At 40.5% G+C, this 15,122-nt stretch overlaps 1 protein-coding gene across 2 annotated transcripts in view; it reads left to right on the top strand.

Annotated features, from left to right (window-relative positions):
* Positions 1-15,122, top strand: part of TMEM135 (transmembrane protein 135) — a 351,254-nt gene that overhangs the window by 317,410 nt on the left and 18,722 nt on the right. For both annotated transcript variants that reach the window (XM_075919397.2, XM_075919396.2), the window contains one exon: positions 6,759-6,828. In XM_075919397.2, the coding sequence (XP_075775512.2) occupies positions 6,759-6,828 (70 nt within the window). The remainder of the gene's footprint in view (positions 1-6,758; positions 6,829-15,122) is intronic.

Genomic DNA, 15,122 nt, shown 5'->3' with positions numbered 1-15,122 from the left:
TAGGCATTTAGGAGCAGAAATCTCATTGAAAACCATTGGAATTTAGAATGCTAAGTGCCTCTGTCACTTTTAAAAATGAGGGTAAATTTTTCAAAAGTTCCCAAGTCACCTAGGTGCCTGAGTCAAGGAGACTTAATTTCATAAGTCACTCAGGCACTTTTGTAAATGTGACCCTAAATGACTTTGACTTTAGTTGTGGATTTAATTATAATATCTGGAATAAAATCAGAATCAGGTCCAAATAGCTGGACCCTTGACCACATTGCTTTTGTGTGCTCGGTGGGTTTTTTCGCTCTTCTCTTTAGCAATAGCTCAATGACTGACTATTGCTGCAGACATTCTATGGCCACAAGAGACCACTGGGATCATTTAGTCTGACTGCCTATATAGCACAGGCCATAGAACTTATCCAAAATAATTCATAGAGCATATCCTATAGAAAACCATCCAGTTTTGGTACAAAAAATTGTCAGTCATGGAGACTCCACTGTCACCCTTTATAAATGGTTCCTATTGTTAATTACTCTCAGCGTAAATGTATGCCTTATTTCCAATCTGATTATGGCTAGCTTCAGTTTCTAGCCATTGGATCATGCTGTACCATTCTCTGCTAGATGGAAGAGCCTATTGTTAAATATTCCCCTTCTTTGATTTGTAGACTGAGATCAAATCTCCCCTCTCTGCGAAACTAAGTAGATTGAACCCCCAGAATCTATCACTATAAGGCAGGTTTTCTAATCTTTCAATCATTCTCATGGCTCTTATCTGAACCCTCCCAAATTTATCACCATCCCCCTTTATTGGGCACCAGAACTGGCTATAGTATTCCAGCAGCAGTTTCACCAGTGCTAAGTACAGAGATAATATAATATAACTTTTCTACTCCTCCTCAAGATTCCCCTGTTTATGCATTCCAGGTTCATATTAGCTCTTTTGGCTGCAGCATCACACTGGAAGCTCACGTTCAGCTGATTACCCAGCAAGACCCCCAAATCTTTTCAGAGTCACTGCTTCCCAGAATAGAGTCCTCAACTCTGAAAATATGGTTGACATTCTTTGTCCCTTTTGATTATTATCATAATATTAATTGTTAGCAGTGCTTTTTTTGTGACAGTACTACTCAGTACGCAGTACCGGCACCTCCAGTCAGACCTCAACAACTTTTCCCGTGGAGTACCGGCACCTTCTTCCCCTCCTCTCTCCCCCCCCACAAAAAAAAAAACACTGATTGTTAGACATGGTGCTAAGCCTATAATGAATGTCATATGAGGAACACAGCATTTTAATTTGAAAGCAGGCATTCCATCCATTATTCCAGATAAATGGACAAGTGTTTTTAAGACAAAATACAACTTTTGCTTATTCTCATTTGTTTCTCTTTGCCTTCTAAATTGCTGTACTTGAACCACTGATCTTTCAAACTGGCATTGGATAAGCGTGGTTCTTCCACTGACAAAGAAGCACAGTTTGGACAATGGAGTGGCCCTGCTGCCCTTACTGGAAGAGTGTTCCAGGGGTGATCAGAAAATTTTCATTTGTTTTCACCTATTGTTTCTACATCCTACTGAAAGTGAACTGGTCTACGAGCAGCCTTCAACTGCCCCCACTTTGGCAGGACATTTCTGTGTCCACTTTTTGTCCATCCTCTCTTTTGCATCAGATAACATTGGGAGAGCCTTAATCTCTTTGTTTTCTCCCAGAGACAAAGGTTTTGAAGTGGGACAGCAAGCTTCCATCACCTGCCTGTCTCTTCTTCATTTGGTTACACAGTTGATCTTCTGTGTCCCAAATCCAGTATTACCTCAGTACAGGCAGTCCCCGGGTTACATGGATCCGACTTACATCGGATCCCTACTTACAAACGGGGTGAGGCAACCCCACATTAGCTGCTTCCCCCCAGCAGACCAGGGAGACACGGAGCAGCTTTTCTCAGCAGACACCTCAGCTTGAGAATAAGGGACTGAGGGAAGTGAGATGTGGAAGAATAAAACTGAGCTCTGGAGAAATGTTTGGCTAGAGTTTCCCCAACAATATGTACCAGTTCCGACTTACATACAAATTCAACTTAAGAACAAACCTACAGTCCCTATCTTGTACGTAACCTGGGGACTGCCTGTATAAGTCTACTGGAAGAGCACTAGGTACATCTTGTGCAATACTTCTAAAGATGGTAAATCAAGCACAGCCAAACCCTTCCTTTGGCCATCATTTATAGTGATCTATTCAAATAAGAGTAGAAGGGATCATCACATTCAGGGTATGTCTATACTAGCAGCCTAGTTCGAACTAGGGAGGCTAATGTAGGCATTCGAAGTTGCAAATCAAGCCTGGGATTTAAATATCCTGCGCTTGATTTGCATCTTCCCGGCTGGTCGCCATTTTTTGAAATTTACAAGTCCGGACTAACTGCCCGCGTCTACACGCAGCAGGGACCCGGTATTTCGAATTAAAGCCCCTAAATCGAACTACCTGTTAAACGTCCTTGCAGGAGGAATAACAGGTTGTTAGATTTAGGGCTTTAATTTGAAATACCGGGTTCCTACTGTGTATAGACGCGGGCAGTTAGTCCGGACTTGTAAATTTCAAAAATGGCGACCGATCAGGAAGATGCAAATCAAACGCGGGATATTTAAATCCCCGGCTTGATTTGCAACTTTGAATGCCTACATTAGCCTCCCTAGTTCGAATTAGGGGGCTAGTGTAGACATACTCTCAGCTTTTATTTACTTCTATGGGAGTAGAAGGTCTGAAGCTTTCTCTTTGGGACCAGGTCCTATAGTTTATTCCTGACAGGCAGCAGAGAAACATAGGTTCTAAGTATTCCATGCTGTGAAAGAGGTGGTGAAGAGTGCTTATTTCAGAGTGAAAGCCCTTCAAATAAAAAGAAATACTTGCCCCTGGCAGTAAGCTCAGGGATAGCTATAAGGCCTTTTCCTTTCTTGTTCTTGATACCTGATTTGTTTTAAATACCCCTGATGTGGACTAATTGAATATAGTGAGGCATGGTCAGTCTCCCCTGTAGCAAAAATGTATTTATGAAACATTAGAAGCCTAAATGATTAACAAATGAGGAGTAGACTTCCTTTGGGATTTCCAGACTCCCTTTTCCCATATATTCAAAAACCATTACATTTTTAATCCTAATACTTTCTCAAGTTTCTCTTCCATATGTTTCCTTTCAGATATAATTGATTCTAAATGTCTGTAACCTGATCGCATTCTCGTTACAATTTTTTCCGTATAAACTGACTTCATGGATAATATATGGCCAATATACTTTACAATACATGATTCAAAGCGTCCAAGATATTTGACACAGTATATAAAGTAGGTGATTTATTTTGTATTAAACCACAAATAATTAACTACAAGAAAATATCATTTTTAAAGCTAATATGAAATGACTTTACTTTTATTCTGTGCCACACAGGTTCAATTATTGTAAAGTCCACACACCCCATTTCCCTAAAACTATCTCCTCTCTCTGTTTTGAGCCAAACCCCTAAACCTAAGCAGGGGCCACAAAAACTTGTAGCACAATTGAAGAGACACAACTGCAATGCACAGGAATGGCTATGATTGAAAGAGGCCTCTTCAGTCTTCTCCAGAAAGCCCACAGAATGGTACAGGAGAGATTGTTATGGCCAGTGGATCTCTAGCCAAAACAGCAGCATCAGTCTAATGTGTGGAGCCAGGGTCAGAGTATTGTTGATCATAGACTGTAGAATGGCCCTGCTTCAGTTCTGTGGCCTTGGAGGGATGAGTCATAATTCCTTCCTATTGGCCACAGTGGGGAACTCAAAGGCATAGTCCATTTACCCAAGCTTTGCATGGGAGTGGATTGGGTCAAAATACCCGTAAGTGTATTTCTGAAATGCAACTAAAGTATTGTTTTATGTGTACAGTATTTGGATGATTTCATAGTTGGGAAAAAAGTCAACATAGTTTCTGTAAAGGGAAATCATGTCTCAACAATCTGCTAGAATTCTTTGAAGGGGTCAACAAGCATGTAAACAAGGGGCATCCAGTAGTTATAGTGTACTTAGATTTCCAGAAAGCCTTGGACAAGATCCCACACCAAAGACTCTTAAGAAAATTAAGCTGTCGTGGGATAAGAGAGAAGGACCTCTCATGGATTAATAATTGGTTAAAAGATAGGAAACAAAGGATAGGAATAAATTATCAGTTTTCAGAATGGAAAGAGGTAACTACAGGTTGGACCTCCCAAAACCAGGATTCCCTTATCTGGCAACATCCATGTTCCGGCAGGACCACGGGTGTTCCAACAGGGAATCCTGGCTGGGAGCCACAGTGGCAAGAGGACTAGAGGCTCGGAGCCCAACAGGGCTGGGGCTGAAACTAGCACTTGCATGGGAGCCCCGGTAGTGTAGCAGTGGCTGTGGCAGTCCCAATAGGAGGGACGGGGATATGGCAGCCACAAAGGGCTGAGGCCAGAGATGCAGCAGCCCCAATAGCGCGGCTGGGGCTGGAGATGCAGCAGCTATGGCAGCCCCAGTAGCAGGGCTGGGGCCAGGAACATGGCAGCCCTGATTGTGCGCATGGGACCGGGGCAGTCTGGGGCCGCGACAGCCCGACAGGGGGACACAGCTGGGGCCATTAGTGGGGAGGGAAGATGTTCTGGAGAGCCACTAGCATGGGACCTTCTCTGGTCCAGCAAATTCCATCATTTGAGACCAGAGAGGTCCAACCTGTAGCGGTGTCCCCTGGGGTCCATTCTGGGAGCAATCCTATAAAACATATTCATAAATGATTTGGAGAAAGCGGAAAACTGTGAGGTGGGAAAATTTGTAGATGATACTAAACTAGTCAAGATAGTTAAGTCAAAAGCAGACTGTGAGGAGCTTCAAAAGGATTTTAATGGTGATATGTGCAAAGTAATGCATATTGGAAAACATAATCCCAACTATACATATAAAATGATGGGAACTAAATCAGCTGTTACCTCTCAAGAGAGAAATCTTGGAATCATTGTGGACGGTTCTCTGAAACCATCCATTCATTGTGCAGCAACAGTAAAAAATAGCGAACAATGTTAGGAATCATTAAGAAAGGGAAATAAATAGGACAGAAAATCTCATTGCCTGTTTATAAATCCATGGTACTCCCACATCTTGAATACTGCATGCAAATACGGTCACCACATCTTAAAAAAAAAAAAAGGGAACTTGGAATTGCACAAAGTTCAGAAAAGGGCAACGAAATTATTAGGATTATGAAACCCCTGCTATATGATGAGAGGTTAATAAGACTGGGACGTTTCAGCTTGGAAGAGATGACTATAGAGGCCTATAAAATCAGGTGTGGAAAAAGTAAACAAAGCAGAAGCAGGACCAGTTATATTGAGACCATCCCTGACAGGTGTTTGTTAACCTCCAGTGATGGGAATTCCACAACCTTCCTTGATATCTTCTTCCAGAGCTTAATGACCCTTATAGATAGGACATTTTCTCTCTTATCTCAGCTAAGCCTCCCTTGCTGCAGATTAATAAGCCGATTACTTCAGTGGATGTGATGAACAATTGATCCTCTTTATAACAGTCCTTAACATATGTGAAGACTGTTGTCGAGTGCCCCCTCCGTCTTTCTCAAGATTAAATAAACCCAGTTTTGTTAACCTTTCCTCATTGGTCTAGTTTTCTAAACTTTTTATCATTTTTGTTGCTCTTCTCTGGACTTTCTTAAAATTGTCCACAGCTTTCCTAAAGTGTGCTGCTCAGAACTGAACACAGTACTCCAGCTGAGGCCTTACCAATGCCAAGAAGAGAGGGACCGTTATCTGTTAATTCATTCCAGATTGGTAGTAGCCTTTTTTGCAACTGGATCATGTTGTAGATTCATATTCAATTTGCGGTACACTGTAACCAATAGATCCTTTACTACCACCTGGTAAGTTATTCACCAATTTGTAGTTGTGCATATGATTTTTTTCCTTCCTAAATGTAGTTCTCTGCACTTGTTTGAATTTCATCTTGTTGATTTCAGACCAATTTTCAAATTTGTCAAGTTGTTTTGAATTCCACTTCTATCCCTCAGAATGTTTGAAAGCTTTCCCAGCTTGATGACATCTGCCAGGCCCACCATCGGGGTGTGTGTGTCAGGAGAGGGGCAAGGGGAGCAATTGTCCTGGGACCCAGTGATACAAAATAGATCTTATCGCAGCCCGCCAGAGTCTGTGGGCCCATTAAATCACTGTTGGAGCACTATGTGATGTACTCTGAGGGCTGCCTGGGAGAGGCACAAGGCTCTGGGTGGTGCTAATGGTTGCCTAGCCTCAGCCCCACTCCTTCCACCTGAAGCCACTCACCTTTTGGGGGTCTTGCTCAGGAGCCTGGCAAGGCTATCGGCCCTATTGTCATTTGCAACTTTATAAGCATACTCTCCTCACGTTATCTAAGTCATTAATGAAAATATTGACTTGTACCAGACTTGGATTATCTTGTGGGAGACCACAAGATATTCCCTCCCAGTTTGACATTGAACTACTGATATACACTTTTTGAGTACAAGCTTTCAACATTTTGTGTACCCACTGGACAGCAATTTCATCTAGACCACATTTCCCTAGTTTGCTTATGAGCTGTCATATAGGAATGTGTCAAAAAGTGACATGTAAAATAAATAATGGGAAAGCAATAAACTATTGTATACATTTTTAGCAATAGAAAGTTTACAAAATCTCCAGAAGATTACAGTAAAAGGAGTTATTGTTAATATGGATTTCATTGTTTCTTTTGCAGATGCAAACATGGTCCAAGACATAGGTGCTGTAAGCATTATGAAGATAATTGCATCTCATATTGCATTAAAGTAAGTATGAATCTGACATTTTTTGTAAACTTTGACAGAGACTGGTGAAAATGTATAAAAGTTTAGAACAGAGAAAGAATGTGTATGTTACAATTGGCAGATGCAGATTCCGTATGTCTAAGCCTTTGAAGTCTGCTGTTGGTCAATTTTTTTCATTATAAAAAGAGTAAATTTTATAAGCTTATGAAAAACTTCTTCTGAGCAAGATCATTCTTTTTCTTCTTTTTTTCTTTTTTCTTTTTCTTTCTGCCATGCCTTAAATGTCACTACCATGGTAGATCAGTTACAATAATCTGAGAACCTAAAGTGAATGGAAAAAAATGGATCAGCAAAAAATAAATCTGTTTAATTACATGAGCCTCTTCGTAAGTGATCCTACATGCAGCTCCATCCTAAATAAAGCACCTGGAATGTGCTGTGCTGGGCAGACAGCTCAGCAGTGGCACACATACAGCTGTGCGTATCTGGCACACTGGTGTTTGATTTTAGACTCACTACTCTATTAGTTTATTTTAAGGGGTAATGAGAGATTGTTCACAGTTGTTGCACACATAGAAAGCTGTCTATGTCCAGTGGCATGAATTATCTTCCACAATAATGTAGCGGGTGTATATTTTCAGAGGAGTACTGTGTGGAAGCGATTGGCACAGGTGGGACCACCTGCTACAAGATCTTAGTTTTGGGTGAAACTTCAGCACATCTTGATCTTTTAATAATTAACATTTTATATTTATAGAGAAGCAAAAATTGATAGCTGTCAGTTTAGCTTTTCCAAATTGAATAGTCCTGATATTTTTAATCTCTCCACTTGGAAGCTGGTCTATACCCTAGTCATTTTTGTTGTCTTTCTCTGCACTTTTTTCCAGTTCTAATATTTCATTTTTGAGATGGTGCAACAAGAATTATACACAATATTCAATTGTACACAGTACTATGGATTTATATAATGGTATTATGACATTTTCTATCTTATTATATATCCCTTCCCTCATGGTTAATAACATACTTTTAGGGTTTTTGGCTGACGGTGCACATTGAGCAGATATTTTCTGAGAAATATCCACAATGATGCCAAGGTCTCTGTCTTGAGTTGTCACAACTAATTTAGATCCCATCACTTTGTATATAGAGTTGAGACTGTTTATCAGTGGACATTACTTTGCACATAGCAACACTGAATTTAATTTGCCATTGTGTTGGCCAGTCACCCAGTCACCAGATTCCTTTGGATCTCTCAGCTTGGAACTTAACTATCTTGTGTAATTTTGAATTCTCTGCAAACTTTACATTCTCATTATTTATCCCTTTTTTTAGATTATTTATGACTATTTTGAACAGCACTAGTCCAAGGACAGATCCTTGGGGGACCTTGCTATTTGCCTCTCTCCACTGTGAAAACTGATCATTTATGCCTACCCTTTGTTTCCTGTCTTTTAACCAGTTACTGGCCCTGAGAGGACTTTCCCCTATGAGATATTACTTTGCTTAAGAACCTTTGTTGCGGGACCTTATCAAAACCTTTCTGAAAGTCCACATTCCACGGTTGCTGAGTGAGGGGGGGTGGTTGCCCCAGGGCCCCGTGATTCAAAGGGGCCTGGGTCTCTCAGCTGCTGCAGCAGCGGTGGTGTTGGCTGGAGCACTAGGCCCTTTAAATCACTGCCAGAGCCCTGCTCCACACACTCCATGCATCTCTGAGAGGAGTACGAAGCCACACAGATACCACTTTACTCAGGGACCCACACAAGCTGCCAGCATTATTTTCTCTGCACCATCCTTGTCCATGTTTGTTCACGTGCTCAAAGAATAAAGTATTTGATACATGAGTGAAGTACCATTGGCCTGAATGGTGGGTGTGAAATGCATTAATATATAATGACGATTTATGGAAATTGGATTAGCATTGACTACCGTATATCTGTAACTTGGTGCACTAAATCTGACTTGAGATTATGGGTTCCTCAGGCTGGTAAGGGCTGCTGATTCCAGAGCACCCCCTGTGTCCTACCCTCTAAGGGTACGTCTGCACTAGCTCGTTAGTTCGAGCTAGGTAGGGTAATTAGGGCAAGCGGAGTTGCAAATGAAGCCCGGGATTTAAATATCCAGGGCTTCATTTGCATGTTCCCGGGCACCGCCATTTTTAAATCCATTTTTAGTCCGAACTCCGTGCCCGCAGCTACACGCGGCACGGAGTAGGTAGTTCGAATTAAAGATCCTAATTCGAACTACCGTTACTCTTCATTCCACTTGTTATGCTTTTCCAGCATGATTGTGAACCCTTAATAACTACTCTCGTAATTACTGAGAATGTTTATCCACGAGGAATAACGGTAGTTCGAATTAGGATCTTTAATTCGAACTACCTACTATGTGCCGCGTGTAGCCGCGGGAACAGAGTTTGGACTAAGGGGGATTTAAAAATGGCGGCACCCGGGAACATGCAAACGAAGCTCGGGATATTTAAATCCCAGGCTTCATTTGCAACTCTAATTACCCTACCTCTCTTGAACTAACGAGCTAGTGTAGACGTACCCTAAGAAATGTTAATGGATGCTGAAGAAAAGGTCACTGCAGTGCGAGGCATGATGAAAGGGAAGAGCAACCAGGAAATATCCCTGAGTATCTAATCCTCTTAGGGTATGTCTACACTACCCCGCTAGTTCGAACTAGCGGGGTAATGTAGGCATACTGCACTTGCAAATGAAGCCCGGGATTTGAATTTCCCGGGCTTCATTTGCATAAGACCGGGCGCCGCCATTTTTAAATCCCAGCTGGTTCGAACCCCGTGCCGCGTGTAGCCGTGCGGCACGGGGTTCGAACCAGCCGGGATTTAAAAATGGCGGCGCCCGGCTTATGCAAATGAAGCCCGGGAAATTCAAATCCCGGGCTTCATTTGCAAGTGCGGTATGCCTACATTACCCTCCTAGTTCGAATTAGGAGGGTAGTGTAGACATACCCTTAGCTATTTCCCAAGTTCCTATTTCCCATTACTTCTCTGACCCAAAACAAACAAAACTAAAAATTTGCTTACAGAAAATAAATTAGACTAATATTCACCATGACATTAAATTAAGAAAAGCAATGCTCAATGAACAGGCTATTCTGTTACTAAAGAAGAACATTATGACTTTGGATTGCCTTTCATAATTTCACTTTCATGGGTATCAGTATAATATATGATGAAGCATCCAGCTAGATGGCTGGAATTAATCATAGAGTGATAGAATACTAGAATTAGAAGGGACTTCGAAACCCTAAGTCTAGTCCCCATGGCATGACCAAGCGCAGTCTATATCTTCCCTGATAGATGTCTGTTTAACCTACTCTTAAATATCTACAGTGATGGAGATTCCAAAACCTCCCTAGGCAATTTATTCCAGTGTTTAACCACCCTGACAGTTAGGTAGCTTTTCCTAATGTCCAACCTAAACCTCCGTTGCTTCTTCTCCTATTCTCAGAGGCCAAGTAGAACAATTTCCCCCCCTCCTCCCTGTGACACCCTTTTTGATACCTGAAAACTGCTATCATGTCCCTTCTGTCTTCTCTTTTCCAAACTAAACAAGCCCAATTCGTTCAGCCTTGCCTCATAGATCATGTTTTCTAGATCTTTAATCATTTTTGTTGCTTTTCTCTGGACCTTCTCCAATTTCTCCACATCTTTCTTGATATGTGGTGCTCAGAACTGGACACAATATTTCAATTCAGGCCTAATCAGTGCAGAGTAGAATGTAAGAATGAATTCTTGTGTCTTGTTCACAACACACCTGTTAATGCATCCCAGAATCATGTTTGCTTTTTTTTTCCCATCAGTGTTACACCGTTGATTCATATTTAGCTTGTGGTTCGCTATGACCCTAAATCCCATTCAGCAGTACTCCTTCCTAGACAGTTGCTTCCCATCCTGTATGTGTGAAACTGATTGTTCCTTCCTACGTGGAGTACTTTGCATTTGTCCTTATTAAACTTCATCCTATTTACCTCAGACCATTTCTCCAGTTTGTCCAGATCATTTTGAATTATAACCCTGTCCTCCAAAGCACTTGTAACCCCTCCCAGCTTGGTATCATCTGCAAACTTAAAAAGTGTACTCTTTATGCTATCATCTAAATCGTTGATGAAGCTATTGAACAGAACCAATCCCAAAACAGACCCCTGCATAACCCCACTTGTTATGCTCTTCCAGCATGATTGTGAACCCTTAATAACTACTCTCGTAATTACTGAGAATATTTATCCAGCCAGTTATGCACCCACCTTATAATAGCCCCATCTAGGTTGTATTTGCCTTGTTTATTGATCAGAAGGTCATGTGAGACCATATCAAATGCCTTGCTCAAGTCTAGATATACTACGTCCACCGCTTCTCCCTTATCCACAAAACTTGTTATCCTATCAAAGAAAGCTATCAGATTGGTTTGACATGATTTGTTCTTTACAAATCCATGCTGGCGGTTACCTGAATTTCTTAATTACCTGCTCCATTATCTTTCCTGACACAAAAGTTAAACTGACTGGTCTGTAGTTTCTGGGTTGTTCTTATTTCCCTTTTTAATGATGCAGTAACAAACAGATCTCTGAATTTCTTTGCTTTCACAGGTTTGTCTTCTCATTATTTTTTTATTTTATTCATAAAACATTAGAGAAAAATATGTTTATGAAATCATATCCCCCTATTTTGGCACATATGGATTTTTAAAGACATTTAGAGTTTTTAAAATGTGACTAGATTTCTCATTTTTACGCCTGAGCTCCTCCAAAGTCATTTCTGGAAAGGATCAGAAATTCCTGTCCCTTGGCAGAATTCTAGCACATTTTTGTAGTTCTTTTCCTGAATTGATTTTTAATATGAGATTGTTGTGATGAACTATTCAAAAGTTTTCCTCTGTATTATATTTTCCCTTGCCCCTGAACATCTTGTCACATGATCACAGTTATGTGTATATTGCCATGAGAATCTCTTTTGTTCTCTTTTCTACGCCATATTTAGACACATTAGCCAGCTAGTATAAACTGCAGTACCCTTTTTATTTATCTTTGATATCTGGCTTGTGGTTCACCTCACTTTCATAAACTTCTTTTAGAATTTGAAATAAACTAGGTTTCTTGGCTCTGTAAACTTCTGTGGTTTGTCTAGCCCAAAAAAGGCATTTGAAATTCTTCCCTTTCTCCTTTGATCCAGTTGATTCCAGCAGGTAGTCCAAATGAAAATATGCGTTAGCCATTAAGTGCTTACCTAAAACGATGAACTTCTGTATCTCTGTGCCAGTGCTGATGATAACAGCAGTACAGTTTACCTGGTAATTGTGATGGCCAAAAGGAAAATAGAGGACTATTCCAGTGATTACAATCTATGTATATTTTTATTGTTACTATTTTGATACAGGTTGAACCTCTGAAACTCGGGATTCTCTTGTCCGGCAACATCCATGGTCCAGGAGGACCACAGATGTTGCTAGATCAGAGAGCCCTGGCACCCAGGAGTGCAAACCCCATTCCTGGGGAGCCTCACTTGAGCGGGGGGAGAAGCGGGGCCACACAGTTGGGGAGCTCTGTCTCTCTGGAGCCCCAGCCAGGCGGGACAGCAGCAGAATAGGCGAGCCCCATCCCGGGCAGGGAGAAACAGGGCCACGGAGGCTGGGGCGCTCTTCCCCTGGGCAGTCCTGGCTGGACAGAGCAGCAGTGGAACCGGTAAACAGCAAAAGCAGGACAGCCAGTGAACCCCGGGGCAGCAGTGGAACTGCCAAGCCCCATCCCAGGCAAGGGAGAAGCAGGGCTCCAGAGGATGGGAAGTTCTATCCTGGGGAGCCCCAGCAAGCTGGAGCCTAATTCCAAGCCCTGCAAGCTGGAGCTTCCAGTGGCAGGGGACCTCTCCATATTCAGCAAATTCCCTCATTTGGGATGGGTCAGGTCCCCAGGGTACCGGACAAGGGAGGCCAACCTGTAATGTTTCAAGAGATGTGGGGGGTACTGTACTCAAGAATTCAGTTTGCAAATTATTCTACATTTAATTTTAAAGCAATTTTATTTTAAAAAATTATACATTTAATACTATTTAGATACATTAACTTCTGGTATATTACCAAAATCTGTTTTCTCTTTCTCACTCTCACTCACTCTGATGCACTTTTGGAATTATGTTTTAATACTATTGAGATATTTTTTAAGAATCTATTTAAAGAAGTTGAGCTCCTCAAATAATTTTTGCAGATGTTTAATTTAATTGCACTGCTGCTATTTCTGGGTCTTTGCATCCAAATAATAACATTTCTGCAACATAGATGGTTCCCAAGGAAAAGTTTAATATAGAGATTTCAGTGTATTTTAATTTACCTCTTTTGTATATTCTTTATATTTTTCTTCTCCCCCACTCATTCACCTGCGATGTGAAATCTCTGTGGAAAATAAGTTATAATTGATAAGCTTCTAATTTAATGATAAGCTTCTATAAACAGATTGTTTTGTGTGACTACAGCTAAAGCAAATCACCTATGAAGTACATATGATATTGTCTAAGGCCCTAATCCTACAAACTCAAACGTTTCAATGGGATTGTTCATGTGAATGATGTTACTTATGAGCTAAAGGGCTTGCAGATTGGAACAGCATATTACAATATCATGATCTAGTCCACCAGAACTAAGATTCTTTTTCTATTGGTGGGCGAAAAGTGCAGGCTGAGCTTTTTGTTTATAAAATATTTTCTGTGCTATGCTTGAGACTATTGTAAAATTTCCCATAATTTTACATAATCTGTGACATTTTAGTTACACAAACACACACAATATTCACAGTTAAGATTCACAGAATAAATTGAATTCTGCCTTGTCCATAAGTTTTGCAATATTTTCCTTGCATGATCACATCACATTGTGATATAAGCTATATAGAAAATGTGACCTGAAAGTGCCCTAGAAGATATAATTTATTTAGTTTTTAAAGCCAAATGCAAGGGAGACATAGGAGGCTTTTCTTGCATCTGGCTATGCCTCTTCACTAGCAACATTGTAAAACACCCAATACATTTTTCCAGCATGTACTAATACTGTCCACCCATTTCTAGACATTGTTAGCTAAGTTTTATACAACAGTTACTTTATTTCATAAAAGTTTCACAAGTAGCACAGTATGGAATATAATTGTTGCAAGAAATGGGTGTTATGATGCTTAACCAGAATAAAGCTTTGAGACGCTTTATGAGGGATTAAAATGTTCTGTATAATGCAACAATTTTTAATTTCTGAATTGGACAGATTGCAAATTCCAGTCCTTTGCTCGGTAGTTATAGGAACAATTAAAAAACCCTTAAATATTGAAACATCCTGCTTTGGGGCCTGTTTCGCTCAGTAAGAATTTGCTACTGGTGCTCAGCATGTGATGTTCAGATACACTCAAATAAAATGTCTTGAAAACTTAAAAGCATTTTCTGCTGTTTTGGAAAGAGTGCAATATATAGCTAGATATATTCTTTAGAACAAATTGTTCTTAAATTATCAAACTTTAAGAAAAAAAGAGCCCCCTAAATAATTTTCTTCAAGTCTGAATTCCCCCTCCCCTTTGCCCCCCAACACATTTGGATGATTTTTTTAAGTGAGTGGAAGATTTTCTTCAGACTTTTCAGAAAGGTCTTTTATGAGTTAAGAATAAGCTTACAATGCTTTTGAGAAAATTACAACAAATAGAGAAAGAAAATAAAGTATAATGAAAGAACCACTCAATTATGGCACGATACAAAACAAACTCCCAGACATATCAGTCTCTCAGGGTGAAGCAGTAAGAAATATTTCATATGAGCCCGTGTTATCTTTGTTAACTGTCTGTGCATAATCTCTCTTCTGGGTTTGCACTTTCTTCAATAACAGACTTTGCAAAGCCTCATGGACATGTGCAAAGGAGTTGTCTAATTCACACATTTTCTGAAAGGACTTTATTTTTTTATGGGCTTTTCTCCTCCCTCAGCACTTCCTCCAGATGTTTGAGTATGTGGCGTAGTTTCTTCACCACGCTGCTTTCCTTTCCATACCCCATTGTGGTTGAAGAGGAGGAATAATTTGGAAGTTAAGACATCGGGACTGTTTCAAGGAACAGCATATAGGAGTAGAGATATTGTATATCTTGTAAGGTCTTTTAAGTATCCATTTAAATTAAAAGGAAGGCAGTCAAGATAGGCAGTCCAGGATTCTGTTTTCTTAAGTTATTTTATCAGGGAAGTTAATTCAAAAACCTAGTTTCAAGTTCCAAGAAGAGAGGGTTCATTTCAGATAATGTCAACAAAGTGGGCTTTTAAAACTCATTTCAAA

Source organism: Pelodiscus sinensis, chromosome 1 (assembly GCF_052426305.1).
Source record: "Pelodiscus sinensis isolate ZL-2025 chromosome 1, ASM5242630v1, whole genome shotgun sequence".
NCBI classification, from domain to species: Eukaryota; Metazoa; Chordata; order Testudines; family Trionychidae; genus Pelodiscus; species Pelodiscus sinensis.
Note: the sequence above shows the minus strand (reverse complement) of the source record. Positions and strands in the feature narration are given on the sequence as shown.